Source organism: Atta cephalotes, assembly GCF_000143395.1.
Source record: "Atta cephalotes unplaced genomic scaffold scaffold00038, whole genome shotgun sequence".
Lineage (NCBI taxonomy): Eukaryota > Metazoa > Arthropoda > Insecta > Hymenoptera > Formicidae > Atta > Atta cephalotes.
In genome coordinates this window covers 1,820,434-1,838,758 of record NW_012130102.1, presented here as the reverse complement: position 1 = coordinate 1,838,758, position 18,325 = coordinate 1,820,434, and the positions used below count along the sequence as shown (strand labels likewise).

General features: G+C 29.9%; 1 protein-coding gene across 1 annotated transcript in view; it reads right to left on the bottom strand.

The window, feature by feature from the left end:
- Positions 1-18,325, bottom strand: part of LOC105621912 (neuroligin-3) — a 95,893-nt gene that overhangs the window by 54,568 nt on the left and 23,000 nt on the right. The window contains exon 5 of the mRNA XM_012203349.1: positions 17,474-17,628. Coding sequence (XP_012058739.1) covers positions 17,474-17,628 — 155 coding nt within the window. The remainder of the gene's footprint in view (positions 1-17,473; positions 17,629-18,325) is intronic.

Sequence of the window (18,325 nt, the reverse complement as noted above, 5' to 3'; positions counted from 1 at the left end):
ATTAGTATATATATATATATATATATATATATATATATATATATATACAGAGTGTTTGGAAAGTTAGTGATAAATCTATCACACAGGGATAGAATGGATTAAACTGAGAAGAAAAGTTCTCTACCATTTTGCAATTTTCGCAATAATTAACAAGATATTAATTGTCAAAAATTAATATTCAATAATTTTTTTACTCAAATACTATCAATTTTACAGAAAAACTGCAAGAGACGAAAATTATTTATTTTCTTATATTTTTTATCAACTTTTTAGCATTGCATTTTCTCATTTTTACCATTTTAAGAAAATACAGTATTAAAAAATTCTGAAAAAATTCTGAAAAAGTTCTTAGAGTTCTATGAGTAAAATGATAGAGAACTTTTCTTCTCAATTTAGTCTATTCTACTCCTGTGCAAAAGACTTATCACTAATTTCCAAATACCCTGTATATATCAGATTGTGACATCTACAGAAGCGAAGAACACAATAAAAATTCTTGTAAATTATTGTATATATCTGAATTATAGATACAATTTTCAATAAAACAATATTTGCAATCGACAGATTTATAAAATATATTAAAAGCTATCTTCTTGTTTTAAGGAAAAATTCAATCATATTTATTTCTATATATGTATTATTAATCTACAGTTTGTTACATTTGTGAACATAGTTTGCTTTGTTTTCGGCTATGTATGTATATTTCATTTCCATCAGTTTCCATGTAGTTATTAATTAATAAAACAAAAGATGAATATTTCGACATATTTTACTAATTGATTTTATCAGTGTTGTTTTATTAAAATATGTTTTTATCATTATTAATATATTTTTCAAGAAATTTTATTATTTTCTCGCTTCTCTGACGTCACAATCTAAGATAGTAGTGGTGAGTAAATAAAAGTCTTAAAAAATCCATCGATCATATTTAATGCATAAAATAAAATGCAAGTATATGGAATATAGGATTTACAAAAAATAAAATTTTTTTTATTAATTGAGTATTAAATTTTACCATTTCTCATTTTATGTCATTTTATGACCTTTGAGAATCGACAATTTTCAATAAAATTTTTTTTAATGAATGTTTCTCAATAATGCCGATTTATAAAAATTTAGAATAATGTAAAAACATTCTTGAAAATCTGAAAAAAAAACTTAAAATCTTTTTAAAATAAAAATAATCCTTAAACAACTAAGTAAAAATTTATCGAGAAATGTTTAATACGAATGTAAAATAAACAAAGAAGGCCATTCGGCCGAAGCGAATTTTAATGCCTGTTAATATTTTTTTGTGCGAATTTTATAATAATCCTTTTTCGAAATTTATTGTCTAATTAGTAAAAAAAAGAAACTTTTTCAAATGGTAAAAGACATAACTTATACTTGCAACCATTCTTCTATCTTTAGTGACTAGATCGCAAGCAGCTAAAGACAGCAAGTTGCTTTTGCAAGTATGAATCTTGAGTTCTGTCTTTCTTGGGTGCTCAAGAGGGATCAGAATATATAAACGTTGCAATGGAAGCTTTAATCGCAGACCAGAGGGCATTAAGGGCAGTTTCGACGGCGCGTTACCGCGTATGTCTGCATTATGTGGAGTTTACCCGTGGATTACGACAGTAAAGTACGGCGGTGGTGTAGTTTAGGGGGTGGGAATAAAGGTGAGGGGGCATTGGCCAATGTTTGCGATTGCCACATTCGCGGTTATTGGACGGTCGCACTGTTTAGTTCTCGATGATTATGCTAAATTATTGTTTACACCATTCCACATTGTATTCATCTATTTGCCGTCGGCTATTCAAGCCGATAGTTACGGATGTTGCACCTGTTTTAATTACTCAGAAGAACTGAAATATACAATAGATATTAATTAATTTGCGCGTTCCATGTGCGTCATTAATTAATCCAAAATACCGGCATAAATTTTTTTAGCTTCTGTATCTGATTTTTTAAATTTTTGTAGCTTCTGTATCTGATTTTTTACTAGCTATGACATTATATAAAGAAAATTTGACAAAATATTACTTAAATTATTATAAATAATGAAATTCTAGTATAATATAACAGACTACACATAAAACAATCACAAAAAGTAAAGTCTTCGTATGTAGGTACGTGATGCATTAAACTTTCTTTTATTCGTAAATATCAAAACTAACTGTTTCATGTATCGACGCGTTAATCATTGGCTTCCGGCAATACCGATTAAACCTCAAAGTCATTCCAAAAGATAGATACCGGTGTAGGATGCGAGTTTAGGTGAGCAGAAGGGATAATCCCGCGGAGTTAGTGTCAGTCAAGCCTGAATTACGACGTGTGATGGTATGGACGGCTCTATTTGCTGTAAAATTATGATAAACTGCGCGATCCGCTGGCCGATAATAAATACGTGATCGATGGCCGTTGTTATTTCCAAATCGCGTCATTATATGACAAAACGTTGATGGAAAATTTTAAAGCAATAAACATGCAAATATTGCGAAATGAACTGTTATACCTTATCCTTACGAGAATCAGCAAGATTTTGCATATTTTAATTACATGTAATTTCTTAAAAATTTAAAAATATTAGGAATTAAAAGTTAAAAAAAGGAAGTAGAGCCACATTATTTTCAAAGAAATATTAAAGTGTTTAGGACCTTAAAAGTTCAATATTTTGAAAATTTTTATAAATTTTGTTGAACTTCTTTCGATCAAAGTAGTTCATGTTGCTTTGGAAAAACAGTAACTAGCACAATTGATTCAACTATCTAATAGCTCCAGACATTACATATCCGACACTAATTGCGAAGTGCGAAATATCGATTGCAGTTTACGCGGCTGTTATGGACAGGTAGTACTGGCAGCGATATCTATCAGATCATCTCGAAGTAGATTTACGGCATTTAATCACTCGAGTTTAATCGTGATTACCGCACAGGATTACGTCACAGGATTATGCACAGAATTATATCGATGTGTCGTGAGTGTTTTTAGTGTCAATCCAACATGTCATATGGAATTCAACTGTTAAGCGAACATGATGAAAGGAAGGATAGAAAATTAAGTGACACACTAATTTAAACTACGTTCGTGTTAATTTACAAATCTGTCAACATGGTGCAATTTTAGTATTCTAGAAAACGTCATAATTTGATCTATTGTGCAAATCAAAAATTCAATTCATTTATATAAATTACAGCGCCATTTCAAGAATTACCAAAATTTTTAGAATAGGCAAAAAATAAAAAATTGTTTTCATATTTTAAATTAACCCTAACGCCATTGTTACTTTTGATTACCTTCTCGGCTACCTCAAGGTCTGAAATCCTGCCACTTTGTCACACTATATGTCTGGACGTAATAAATACGTATTTTTTACGTTCAAAACGTGTGAAATTTATACCTCGAAGACAAAGACAGATAAATATGAATCAAATAAATCATATTTTACTTTTTAATTAATTACAATGCTTCAAAGCAATTTTATTGGAAAAATTCGCAAAAAATGACTAGTTTGATTAAAAAATTCTCAAATTTTTTAATTTAACGTTCAAGCAAAAACCCGTAGGATTTTTTTAGTTGATCCTTTGGACTAACAAAAAAAAATAGTACGATATGAATCGCTCAAAAAAAGTGTGATTATTGAAACTATCGAAAATCGATATTTTTGAAATATCTATATACTATAAATTTACAATTAATAAATAAAATTTTATTATTTGAACAATAAAATGATAGATAAAGCATTGTACTTGTATAAATATTATTATAGTATATATAATTAAATTTATTAAGATTTAGTCTTAGAGGATGATGCAACACTCGCTCTAAAGCAATACATCTGCCTCGCCGAGCGATTTCCAAATACTAATAGAGATTATAAAATTTCTACTATTTATTATATTAAAATAATTCTTTTTAATTCTACATTTTCATGTATTTATTTTTATACTATCCGAAACTTAGTAAACGTACGTTTAATAAAAAATAAAGGGGTAGAAGCCAGAACGCCGAAGCATTTATTGAAACTTTTGAAGATACTGTATAACTACAAAACTATCAATGTGCCATTTTAATCAATGCGAAAATGATGAAGTTAAAGTACACAGTCAATAGACAATTAATATTTATCTCGGGTCAAGGTATTGTAGATAATTATATTTTTCCCGATTGTGTGGAACTCGCGTTAGTTAGTTAACAGAACGAATTGTGTACGATTTCGTTCATTTATCATCGATAATTAGCAATATTTGGCAATAATATATTTTTGCGATAATTATCAGGAAAATTTGCTCACGTGAATGCCCTCACACGGTTCAATATACTTACACTGCTAAAAGTTGCTCACATGTACATGAGTTTTGCAATTTCGTTACATTACGCGTGTATGATTAAATTCCTGATAGAGAACCGGCATTTGCAGAACCACACACGTTTCTAAGGACTCCCTGTAGATCCGAGGACGTGGCGGATAGAGCAATCGTTTCGCCATTGTGTGTGCGGGGCAACTCCTCACCAATAATGGAAATGGAGAGGGCATTCGAGTAGAGATTGCGCCCGGTGGTAGATTGGTCTGACATCGTACAAAGCTCCGTAAAGAGACAACGCGATATCTCTATATAGATTACGATCCGCTTTTTTCTCTGTGCGAAGATCTCGTCTTTTCAAAGCAACATCTTGATCTTTCAAAGAGGAAGATGCTCCGTCTATGGTTTGGCTGAATTTTTCGTAGGACTTTTGTGCGACGTAAGATTTTTGAGTGTATTTGATCCCGAAATCTCGAAATTCTTTATATCATTAGATTACTAAAAACACTGAATTTTAGATTTTTAGATTTTTGTTAAATATTAATTATTTTATTAATGTGAATCCAAATAGCAAGGTGTCTTCAATGTAGCATTTATTATGAATTAATAATATCATCAAGATCACGTCATAAAAAAACATTAAAAATAAAGTCTTAAATCGCAAATCAAATCCTAAATCACAAGGACGTGATACTTATGACAACAAAATTATGGAATAACTGTGACGAGAAATATACAATATGTAATTTTACATATATTAGGAGAGTGATTTAGTTTTGAGGATTTTTTTCTCAAAAACTGATTTACTTAAACAACATATTACGTAAATATTTAATAACTGTTGTACGATCAACATTTAATTCTCCAGCAAATTCTGACGTGGATTGTGCTGGATTTTTGTCCAATAATACTTACAAATCTGCATTTTCCAGCTTTTGTTGTTAACATTGAAATTATCACTTTTGAATCGATAGAACCAATATTTACACGTCTAATTAATGGAGCAACATCACAATCTATCAGAGTTTATGACCTTCAGTTGTCGTTTTCTTCTGATAAAAAACACATTCTTCTGATTGAAAAACATTCCAATCACAGCTATTATTTTTTAATACTTTAATATTACTTCATGATATTTAGTCGTTTATATTATAACAATTAACAGTAAACATCCAGTATTTCATGGAACTTTCTAAAGAGCATTTCCGACATGAGATTGCAAAAATTGCAAAATGGAAGATTTTTCGACTTAGTTTTTTTATTAGGAATAGCACTATATGATTAGTGGCTGTTATTTCAGATACAGCCTGTATATACATTAGGAATGTAATTTGAGGGTTTTTTTTTAATAACTGTGTTGGAATGTCTTCGACAACACTGACATTATGCCATTTCTTGTTGAAAACCCTCAAATTCCTAAACCAATGCTAATGATGTACTGTAACTTTCAAGCATCTTAGCTCAAAAAGTACTTAATAAAAAAATATTTTTTATAGCGTTTTGAAAAACTCTCGACACCAGCTATTAGATTCTGCCATAAAAAAATTGGGTGTTCCATTAAAAAAAATTGATGTGACCTTGACGACGCCACCCAATCAATCAATCAATGATACCTTTTTATCCTCCTCCGAATGATACAACTTTTATTTAAAACATTTTTCCGTATCTACCATAGTTTTCGAGGAATCTTAATGCTTTATTAAAAATGGGACACCCTGTATCTGTAATCTTATAATATATTTGTATCATTATAAATGTTAGATTTATTTTGCATCCGATTATGTCACTGTCATCTATTGATATTAAATAACGAAAAATGATTTTAAGGGGATGGCCAAATTGTCGGGACTTTGCAGATTGATATAAATCTCCAAATTTACTGAACGGAATCAAAAATTCTTTTACAGGATTAAAATAGACGTAAAATTTGATGATGCTGCAATAGATTTTATACTAAAATCGAAAAAAAAAGTTAAAAACTTATATTTTTTCAACTCGTAGAATCGTCCACCTGAGCTATCACCTGACGTAGACGTTTCCTTAATACAAAAGTTTTACAGCTTGCATGGACTAAACAACAGTGCAGCACTAAACGTGCACAAACAATACTGAGTTTATAAAACTAAGATTAAAAAGAAAGATTTATATCGATCTGCAAATAATGTGTAAACGCTGAGCGAAGAAATGGTAAATAAAGCAATAATCGTGTAATAAAGCAGATAGATGTGTTTGATCTTTCAGATATAGATATAGCGTTGCAATATGTTAGATAAGGATAGATGAATGCGTTTGAGTGAGACATAACGATTTTATAATAAGTATAACAAATGAATGGAAGATATCATTACTCAAATCAAATTTGGAATTTAAAAACGTGAAAAATGCTAATTTTATCGATAATACAGGCGGCTTTAACATTCCCTTAAATCATTGTTATATAATAACGAAATTTTGCTATTTGAGATATTAATCTTGGATATAATGTTTTAATATTGATGGTAATAATTTTAATCCAATTTTTATTTTTTGATAGATTCTAAGCCTATGAATTTTTACTTGTGATAAATACACATGCGACAGAAAATAACTTTATCGTTTCGAAATGCAATTTCGAAAATGCCCCTGTTCGTGGTGACATTCGATAAACTAACAACGTTGCAATTGGTTCTTTCTCGTTGGACGTTTCTCTATTAGTTTGTTTGAAAGTCTTTTCCTACAAAAACCCACTGGGAGACATTTTGTTCCGCAAAACGTGTTATGTCTGGAAACGTCAAACTTTACTCGAAATCCAGAAACTTTTTCTCTTTGCTAAGGCATAGGCATCGTCGATGTATCAAAGGTTTGACGGCTTCTAAGCAGGTTGTAATTCAGTTTATAACTAACTGAAAATAAAAAAATAGAAAAAGAACTTTTAAGGTAATATCAAATACATTTTGAATAAATTTTAATTTAAAATAAAACATGAGTTGTTAAAAGACGTAGAAAAATTCATCTAATAAAATATATAGTATTTAATTTTCTATAATATGACTAGTCACTCTAAACCTTTAAGGTATGAAAAATATAAATTAAACATAAATTAATCTATACTTGACATACCTTTTGTATTAAGAGATTTAAAAAGATTGATAATAATTATAGGGCTACGAAGGTCTTAATGCTGTGTAATTATGAAATAAAAATTTATTATAATATACGTTTCGACTCTAATTGGGTCATTTTCAATATAGAAACTAAAACAATTTTAAAAAAGCAACGACTTATTTGAAAAACATTAACATGACAAAAACATAAAATAATTTAGACGGTAATTATAATAATATATGAACTTATTGCAATATATGTTAAAATTTCCATTATAGATGGTATTGAGCGTTAGATATATCCACGTGAAAAATTAGATGCCAAAAAATTCGGATAACAACTTGAATGTGTAGATACATTACGACATAAGTGGTCATCAGCGACTATCTTATAAAACGACTTTAAAGATCGCAAAGGTTCGGAATTGCACTTTCAAACAGATAGATGATCCAATTATTAATATTGTCTAGAAATATAATTTAGAAAAAAGATTGTATAAATTAGTATGCTAAATTGAATGTAAGTTGCTAGATAAAATAATTTCTTCAACTCATGATCAATTTTACACAAAAGAAGTTTCAGTTAAATAAAGTGACGAATTGTATGTCTAAAGATAAAACGGTTACATAAATAAAATTAAAACTTGTATGTATGACCAATGTCACGAGATAACAAAGAACGTAAGTCGCTAGTTAAAATAATTTCTTGAACATACAACAAATTTTTCAATACAAAAGTTTCAGTATATAAATCAAATAGAAAATTGTATGTTTTATAATAAAACGGTTAGATAATTAAACCTAAATCTTATACATATAACAAATGTCTTGAGATAAAACAGTTATTTATAAAGTTATTTAAAAGTCAATACATGGACAAATAGTTAAAAATATTAATCGAGCAATTAAAAGTAGAAAATAAAAAGTACCTGTTAAAGTAGTGCAATATTTATGATTAACAATTGAATACGAAAAAATTGCGATATCCAGAGATCAAGAACTCATTTCTTTAGAAAAAACAATATAATGCTTTGTACTAGCTAGAGACAAAAAAAAGTGAGGACGAGTGATAGGGAAAGAATGTATGAAAGGGATATCTAGGAGGAATATTAGGAGAAGAGAATAGCAACTGAAATATAGAAAGATACATAGATCAGATAACGACTCCGTATCAGTTAGCTTATTCAAATCTTGAGATTATCTTTTAATGTGCGTCACCTCTGATATCAACCCTTTGTTATAAGTTGGTTCTGTATAAAAAAATTTTCACTTCCAATCAAAATTGTGAGTAAATTTAATGCAATGATCTGAAATGATCGAAGGAGATCCCGTTTTTTTTGTTAATATCTCATATACTCTTGTATGTAATCGTCTTTTCGTTTGGCCGACGTAACCTCGCATCACAATTCAGACATGAAATTTTATACTTGATGCAATAATGGATTCAAACAATCTTTGATGAACTTATTTAAGGTATTTAGAATCGAAAAAGTTGTTTTTAAATTGATCGTTGAGGCAATCGGTAAAAAACTTTCAGAACCCGATCTAATATACTATGAAGGAACTATGAAGTATTTGTTCTTAATGTTCACAATTTTAGTGGGATTGTTAGATTTATGAAAATAAAATTCTCGTTCTGATAGCTGGAAAAATAAACGGAAGTGGGTAACTATTCTCTAACAAGATATGAATAGACTCTATTATATTTTCCTGATGGTAACGTGGATGTGACAGAAGAATTATTTCATCAACCATTCCAAACACTATTCCTCTTTTGTGGCAAATAGGATGGTGTGAGTAAAAATTCAAATATTTTGCCGAAAATATAGGTTTACTGGATATATCCTGGTCAAAAACGATTTTATTATTGTCTAAGATTAAAGTAACATCCAAAAAACTAATAGAATTGCAATTACTAACTTCCATAGTAAACTGCGATTTTTTATGTAACGAGTTAAACACGTCAAAAGATCATTTAACTTCATATGAAGCAGCCAACAAAATGTCATCCATATTTACAATAAATCGGTAATTGTATCGGAAGTCTCTCTGTAATGCTTGTTCTTCTAGATTTTCTAAAACAATGTTCGCTAAAATCGGGAACAACAGGGATCCCATCGGCGTTTCGAATATTTGTTTATAGAAAATTCCATTAAACGAATTGAAAAGAATTGAAAATGTGAATTGAAAAATTTTTTGGCATCTAATTTTTCACGTGGATATATCAACAACGTTCAATACCATCCAATCCATAATAGAAATTTTAATATATACTGCGATAAATTTATATATTGTTACAACTATCGTCTAAATTATTTTCTGTGTTTGTTATGTTAGTGTTTTTCAAATAAGTCGTTGCTTTTTAAAATTGTATTAGTTTCTACATTGAGAATGACCTAATTAGGATTGAAACGTATGTTATAATAAACTTTTGTTTCATAATCACACAGACCTTGCTTGGCTCGTAGCTCTATACTTATTATTAATTTTTTAAAATTAATAATTTGAGCCTTTTTCTTACATTATTTTTTTAATAAAAAGATTTTTAATTTCTTTAGTTATTATCTAGCTTTTTAATTATTAGGTACATCATCTAAGTATGTAATATATTAATATACAGTATTGAAATGTTATATAAAATATATGAATGAAATATAAATGTTCCTTTTGCTTCTCTCTCTTTATATCAATATTTTTTACTTCAATAATTTTTGTTAAATTACCAACTCTCTTAAATTTATACCGTCAAATTAGATTAGAAATCGTTTTCATCTATAGTCACATTTATCAAAAGTTAATGGATTTAATAATTGGAACCGACATATTTTATGGACTTTGCAGATGATCGAAAGTATAATTCATATCTGTGAAGAAAAGTGATGATCATTTGTCTTTTGAGGATTCAGTTATAACATCGAACAAGAGAATGGTGATAATGCGTAAAATTGGGAATCATTTTGCAAGGATTTTCTCTGACGCCTGCAAATTTGCTTTTTACGCGTACATGCATGTACACCCGGCGCCATCACTTCAGCGACCGATAAAATGTACGATGGTACGCGGTTCCGAAGCGGAAACGGGTTTTTAATGTTTATTTTGAATCACATTTGCCGCGTTCATCCGAAATGGCGTTCAGGCCGAAATGAGCATTTGAGCGATGATTTATAATCACAGGTCGACGCGCAGACGAAATCACCGGGTCGTTTTCATTGCTCGACACGCATTTTTTCAAATCGCTGAGAGGATCCTCCTGTCCGCCTCCTCGTTATTTAACGTTTTAAAAAGCAAACGAGAGAGACAGTGAAAAAACGTTTGGTCGTTTTGAGATGCACTCACGTGCGTTTAATCGCCGCAGATTTCTACGATCTTTTGTTTCGTGCACATCTTCCTGATAAAATTTGATTACGTTCTTTTTCATTTATATGCATAAACGTGACAATGCAGAAACCGTATTCGAAAGGAAGATTCCGCGGTATGTTGCGGTTGAACTACATATTCCGGTTCTATGGATTTGCTAACATCCGTCGACTTAGCAGTAACTACGAACTAAACTAGGAACTCTGAGACGTCACGTATTAACCAATCGGATCGGTTGGTGGTGTCAACGCTTCTCCACTGTCATGTATAATACAATGCGAGTAATTTTGAGCTTCGAGTTCAGACGTGGTCACGTACACACAGGAATTACGTGAGACAAACTACATTGCTCCGTGCGTGATCGCGTGCAGAGTGTGCTTGCGCGTTCACGTTTATACGGAATGTCCTAGCAAGGTGTTATATTAGTAACGGAGAATTTCGAATCAATATATTTCTACTTTGACTTGTATCCGTGTATATTATCTGTATATTAATAGGATAATGGTATAGAAATGGTATTAATGATTGCGCATTTTTAAAATTTGTCACAATTATCACAACGTTCAACTTCAATTAATATCTTTATGATTTATATAATAATGCATGTACAGAAAATAAAATAAATATCTTTGTAAATCTACTTTGTGGAGCATTCGTTCTCTTACTTAAAAAGCGAACTTGAATTTTTAGGTACGATTAAAAATTTTAACATTTTCCAGAAAAGGGGAAAAACATTTTTCAACGTATAATTCTTAAAATACGCAACTACTTTATTTTTTATGACATTACCTTATCATACTTTCAATTTTAATTGAGTAATGTACTTGTTCTTACATATTTTGTGTGCGTGTACACGAGGAAATTTCAGATAAAAACCTTTATGGATACGCTCGATTTAGCATGTATACGTATATATAATACGCGTCTGCCTGTTTCCGAATACACACCACGTGCGTGGCGATATACATTGTCCCAGACACACTCTCTTGCTGGAGTTAAGCCACGTGTGAGGGTCTACCGCGAAACTACGAAGTTATTGGCGACATATGCGAAAGTTCGTTTAACCCCTTCGTCCTTTCGATGAATATGCAAAAGCAGCGTTGGAACGAGCCGACGATGTTCCAATGCTCGTCGTCGCTCCAAGCGACGTGAAATTCGCTTCGACGATGCATCGCCGATTCAGGCAAGAGAGATCGATGTTTCCAGGTCTTTTGAGTGTAAATCGAATCAATAGTTAGGAATGTGGTATACGGGGAATACAAACTATCCCAGATATAATCGTATTTCATCACGCGATTAATGCGTATTCTCGATGAAAAATATTCCACAAATATTTATATCAATCGATTTTATTCTTTGACTGCTGTTGTGTGACTTACAATTAGATTATATAATTGTTAGATATTTATATCTTTAGGCTCTTAGAATAATTTAACTTCATGGACCAATCATTAATACATAGATTCCTAAAATAGTAAAATATCTTTTTATGTTTTAAGTTAAAATTAAATTTATTTCAATAAATTCACTTCTAATCCGATCCTTCTAATTTATGTTTGACTTTGTATTAAAAAATAACGAGGCAAACTTTCTAATCTAAAACTCAAGTCAGTCAGCGCTGCTGGAAGTGTCAAAGACTATCCTCTAAAGGTATTACTTTTACTCTGGAAAAAATGCAGTCTCTCCTCTTTTTGCGAAAGAATGTTCGTGTGGTAGACAGGTTCCATTTCCTTGGTCTCCGAAGAGACGCAATGGCTCTCAAATAAGGACAAGGCCTTGAGAATTTTCACTGTGTAAAATATTTCTCATACCTTCATCGATATTCCATTTGCAGCCTCCAGAGTCACGTACACGCACACACGCATACGTACGCACGTAAATACATGAGAACTAACTCAGTGTGATAAAACAACTATATCTGGAGGCGATTCTGCAGGATCCTTCGTTCAATTTTTCTATAATCCTGAATAAGTTCTTAAAGTAGCAAACTTTAGATTGTATTGAACTTTATTGTCATTTTAGATTCGAAATTATTCAATCCTTATTGTATTTATTTATAGATTTCAAAAATTTCAAACTTTTAAGATTAATAATTAAAAATACTTATGGGAAGGCGCTCCAAAGTACGAAATACCTTTAAATTCTCAATTGTAAAAATTCTCAATTGTAAACGCATAACTCTTAATCATAATTAAATGCTATTAATTTATTCATAAACTTTTACAATTAACATCATTCATGCTAATGACGTTAGTACTCTGTTATTTAGTTATTTTATATTTCAATAATTAATCATTTTTTAAAATTAAAATTAAACAAGGCTCCAAAGATTAAATCTATAAAGGAATATAAAGCACTAAGAACCGACAGTACATGTGTAATCAAAAATAATGTATATGTTAATCAATTACAAACGTTTCGACCATAGGATTAGGTCATCTTCAGTGTATTATTCATCAAAATTATTCGTCAAAATCAAAATTGATACATTGTAACACAATAAGGTGAATGCTATCATTGAATTATCGCTAGATGTCCAAATTTAAGAACTTCATTATTTGTTTGTTGTATTTAGTTGGATACAAACAAGAATTCATTTAATTAAAATCGAGTTAATATATGAAATTTATGAATTTTTAATCATAGTCAAAGTATTGATTGTATCAAATAGATAAAATTTACATTGTACTCAGCATAACGATGATCCGTTATAACGTGATGTATTTATAACAATATCTTGAGAGCGTGTGAAAAGACATTTCACAATACGCAGTGTTTGTAAGTATGAAAGTTAAACGGAATAAATATCCTCGCAATCTCGTCGATACAAATTTATAATTTACAAAACATAGAAACAAATAAGTACCAACACAAGCTCGAAAACTTTACAAATTTATAATTTATAAAACAAAAACATATTCATTTTCTTTAAATTAAATCATAACGAATCCAATAATTCCGATTCATTTTGCATATTAAGTTTATTTTTTTGTATTTTTTATATGAATCGCTTCCGAAATTAATCTTTTATTTAATCCTTGTTCTTTGTCTAAAATTATGATGTCATTCCAATAAAAATTATGATTGTGCTCTTCTATGTTTTGTTATTACAGAGTGTTGTGTGGTGTGATTTATTATATGATTCTGATGTTCTTTAATACGTATCTTCAACACCCGTTTCGTTTGGCCCATTTGATAAGAAGCATCATAATTTTGACAATTAATTTTGTACACTACATTAAAATGTACTAGTGACGGCAATTTATTCCTTTTGTACTTTTATAAATGTATTAAGTTTATTAATTCCTACGTAAGCCAAACGAACCACTCTGTTATTTTTGAAAAAACTCTTGAATTTATCTGCTGTTGAAGGCGCGTAGGATACAGTAAAGTATATAATTAAATTGTTGTTCAATTTTCTCTTTCATTGTATGTTCTTGTTACGTTGTTCGAATTTGGTGTGTAGTCTTTTTCTAATGCTTTCAAAAATCAGTTTTAAAGGGTAACCGTTGGTAAGTAAGATGTTAATAATGAACTTAAAGTTTTTCTCATGAAAAGGATATGATAATAACAACACCCTGTCTATCAAACCCACAATTGTCTCATTTTATGACATCTCGGATGACATGAAAAATAGTTTAGATACCGAGAACAAGGGTTTGTGAAAACAATCATATATCAAATAACCGTCCTTCTTTATTAAAGTTACATCTAGAAAGTTCAAACTCTCCATAATATAAAATTTAATCGAGGAATGGTAACCATTAAACATACTTAATAAATTATATCAATATTTTCTTCATGTATTGACAATTCAATTGTCATCAATATAAATGTCTCACACAGAAACCCAATGAAAATGATAAACTCTCAAGAACAGGTTTTTCTAGATCCTGTATAACAAAATCCGCTGTTATCAGGGAAAGAGATATTACTTTCTATATTCATTCAACATTGTTCAATACTCTTAATAACTTGTAAGCCGATACATTGGTGAAAAGTGAAACAAGTATCTGGTTTTATGATAATTTAGTAGTTAAGTCTTAAATTGATTGAAAGCTGCTTTTAACGTAATCAAAAGGCTTTTCCAGACAACGGTCTAAATGCTACGTAAAAAAAAAAGAGATTGTATAACGGATTACCTATGGACGATATTATATGTGATGGATTGCCTGGTTTGTGAATTTTTGGCACCGCAATACATAAAACTTACTATTAAGACCCTCCTGTCGTGGACTATCATTTATAGAACAAATTTCTCTAACTTTTTAAAATACCGCCAAATTATTTAAATTTTAATGATTCACATTTATTTTTTAATTATTTTAACTTTATCTCACAATATTACCCTCGGTAATATTGGATTCGTAGAATTGAGAAAATTATATGTAGAGTCAGATATAAAACCTTGTTGCTTCCATGTTTTTAACATTTTCTGTAATTCACCTAATAATTTATCGATGGGATTACGATTTAAAATTGTGTAAGTATTAGTGTCTTGTAATAATATTATACTTCCATTTTATTAACATATTCTATTTTATCAATAGCGACGACAGTGTTCCCCTTGTCTGCACGTGTTATTATTATTTGTGTATATATATTGTCTTTTAAAAATTATTGTAGTAGAAAGAGAAGATAAAATGAGATCATCCTCTTTAGTTTTCATACGCATTTTTAATATTTGACAGGTAAAGGAAAAATTTATTTCTAAACATTTTGTTGTTATGAAGTTTTGTTGTTACCTTTTAATTTTAATAGATTATTCTTTATATGTTTAATATATTCGATGATTGACTCGACATTGCAAGGAGGGAGACAAAAATCCTCTCCTAACAATGTATTCGCTATCGTTTTAAACATATGAAATTTTAGTTTCGAAATTTATTTAATACATTATTTAGATGTTGCGGATTGTAAATTTCATAATTTACAATTGCGTAAGAATTCAATCTTAGAATATATACTCACACGCTCTCTATTAAGATTAATCCATAATTTCAACAATTTGGTTACATGTATGCCAAATATTAAATTAATAAAATTAAAAAATGAATAAAAATGGTAAAAATGAATAATTCTCGTAACGTATACTTCAGGCTGCGCCAAATAACAATTAAAATTAAAATTAAAGGCTCCAAAGATTAAATCTATAAAGGAATATAAAGCCAGTGAAAGCCGACACAATTGTAATCAAAAATACGTGTGTAATCAAAAATAATGTATATGTCAATCATCAATTACAAACGTTTCGACCATAGAATTAGGTCATCTTCAGTGTAAAATAAAAAAATTATTCAGTGTAATAATTTTTTATAACAAACGGTTAAAAATGCAGGGCATATTATATCAGAGTAACAGATTGTCAATAAAAATAAAGTTTTGGCAAACAAACACGTTATTGATCGCAAAATTTGGACGAATTTATGTTTGCGCTTATGAATATTTCATATATATTTTTTGAATATTTACTAGCGTAAGTTTTTCGGGGCATTACTAATACGCATGATATGAGTGTATGTGTATTTGTTGAGGTGAAATATTTGTGGATTCCGATATTGCGCAAAAATATATATAATATTGAAATCGTTATAAATGACAAGAACAATATTTTACACACGAAATTTCTTCTCTAATCTTTCCAAATTTTTCTTCATCCCCTTCTCTTATATTTTATATTCTATTAAAAGCTCTTCATTATCCCTTTATAATTAATCATATAGTATTTAACTGTAAAAGTATTTTCACATTTTAATTTGTTCACCAGACGTGACCATTTTTTTTTCTATTTATAACGTTTATGACATATTCCCGCCCTCTTCCCACATTTCAACGCGAACTTTCTGGTTCATTCATGAATATGGAAAATTAGATTTTTCGGCGGTTTTTTTCCATCACAAATTGATTCCGCAAGTGGTGCGTGCAAGGTTTCAACGATTAATTCAAAGAAAAAAAGACAGATTTCAATAATGCTCGCAAGTGAAAATTAAAATTCGCTTTTAGAGTAAATATAAACGTTCGGGTTGTTGGAAAAAATACGAGATTGTCATGATGGCGAACAAAGTTGCCATTTGGAACATGTGTGCAATTACTGCACCATCAAATCATTAAAATGTCCAAACACGTATGTGTCTTTAGTTTTTAATCTTTTTCTTTAAGTTTTAAACTAGCAAAGGAACTAATGTTCCAAAAAATGTTAAATTCTGATTTTAATGAAACTTTTTATACATATAGATTATATTAATAGATAAATTCAAAAAAATCAGTTCCGGCCAATAAATGGTTTATTTGAAATCATCCCTTATATGTAAAGCAGTTTTCAACTTTTATTATCTCAAAAACTATTCAAGATATTCCAAAAAATGTTTTGATAAAATTTCATAATAAAATTACTTCCATTTATCTATATAGATTAATAATACAAAAAATAATTTTGAAAATATAAAAATTGAAAAATTACTTTTTAAACTTTATTAACTAAAATAAATAGAAGTAATTTTATTATAAAACATTTTTCGAATAGTTTTTAAAACATGAGAGTTGAAAACTGATTTACATAGAAATCATGATATCACATCTTAAAATCGTTTATTGACTGCAATTGATATTTTCTAATCTTATCTGTTTACGTAATCTATATATGTATAGAAAGTTTCATTAAAATCAGTATTTTACACTTCGAGAGCTTCTCTTGTAAGTTTTGTCGATTAGATTGTGTGATGGAATTTTATATAATCTACTTACCCAGTTTTCACAAAGTTCGCAAAATATTGCATGATACTCTCCGAGAGTGCCATTTCCAGTCTCGTGTAGTTTTTCGGAAAATGGCCAAATCCCTCCACCCATAATGGAGCTCCGAAGACGAATGGAAGCTCTTCGCCGTGCACCGAGCCCATCTTCTGTAAACAAAACAAGATTAAAGTTACGAGACTTTTACGTTCTTTATCGCCTATTTTATACATGTGTGCGAAATGCGTCAAAATATAATGATAAAAACACTTTTCAATTTATGATACATAAGTATTATACATAGTTTTCAAAGTTTGCGGAATAAATAGAGGCAGTTAATAATAGTTTAAGCGAAGAACGTACGGTGAAATTATTAATCATGGTAGATTACGTGGCCAGTAGATAAAAATGGAAGCGCTTTCTTGGTCTGTTTTAATTGGACACAGCGCTGACTATAAATCAGAAATTTATCGTTTAATACCGCTGGGATTTAGAAATTGTCATCGTTGGTGCGAGCTTATCCGCAAGCTCGATCATCGTAGACACGTCAGATGCGATTCAATTTCTCCAACGTCTTCACCGGAGAATTACCGGTGAAGGCTAAAACGTTAAGGTCGACCGTCGCGTCGGTCTAAATTGGATAAATTTCAGATTCGTAGATGAAGATTGTAATTTGAATCATTAAAATATATTAAACAATAAAATTGGAAACAAGACCGTTTATGTTAAATACATTACTTTAATTAAATACGAAGCGCCACTACGGTTTGAATGCTAAGATGTTATATATATTCATATAAATGAATTAATTTCAAAAATGATAACTGCGTGCCGATATGATTGTCGAACTTTCGGCACGCAATTATC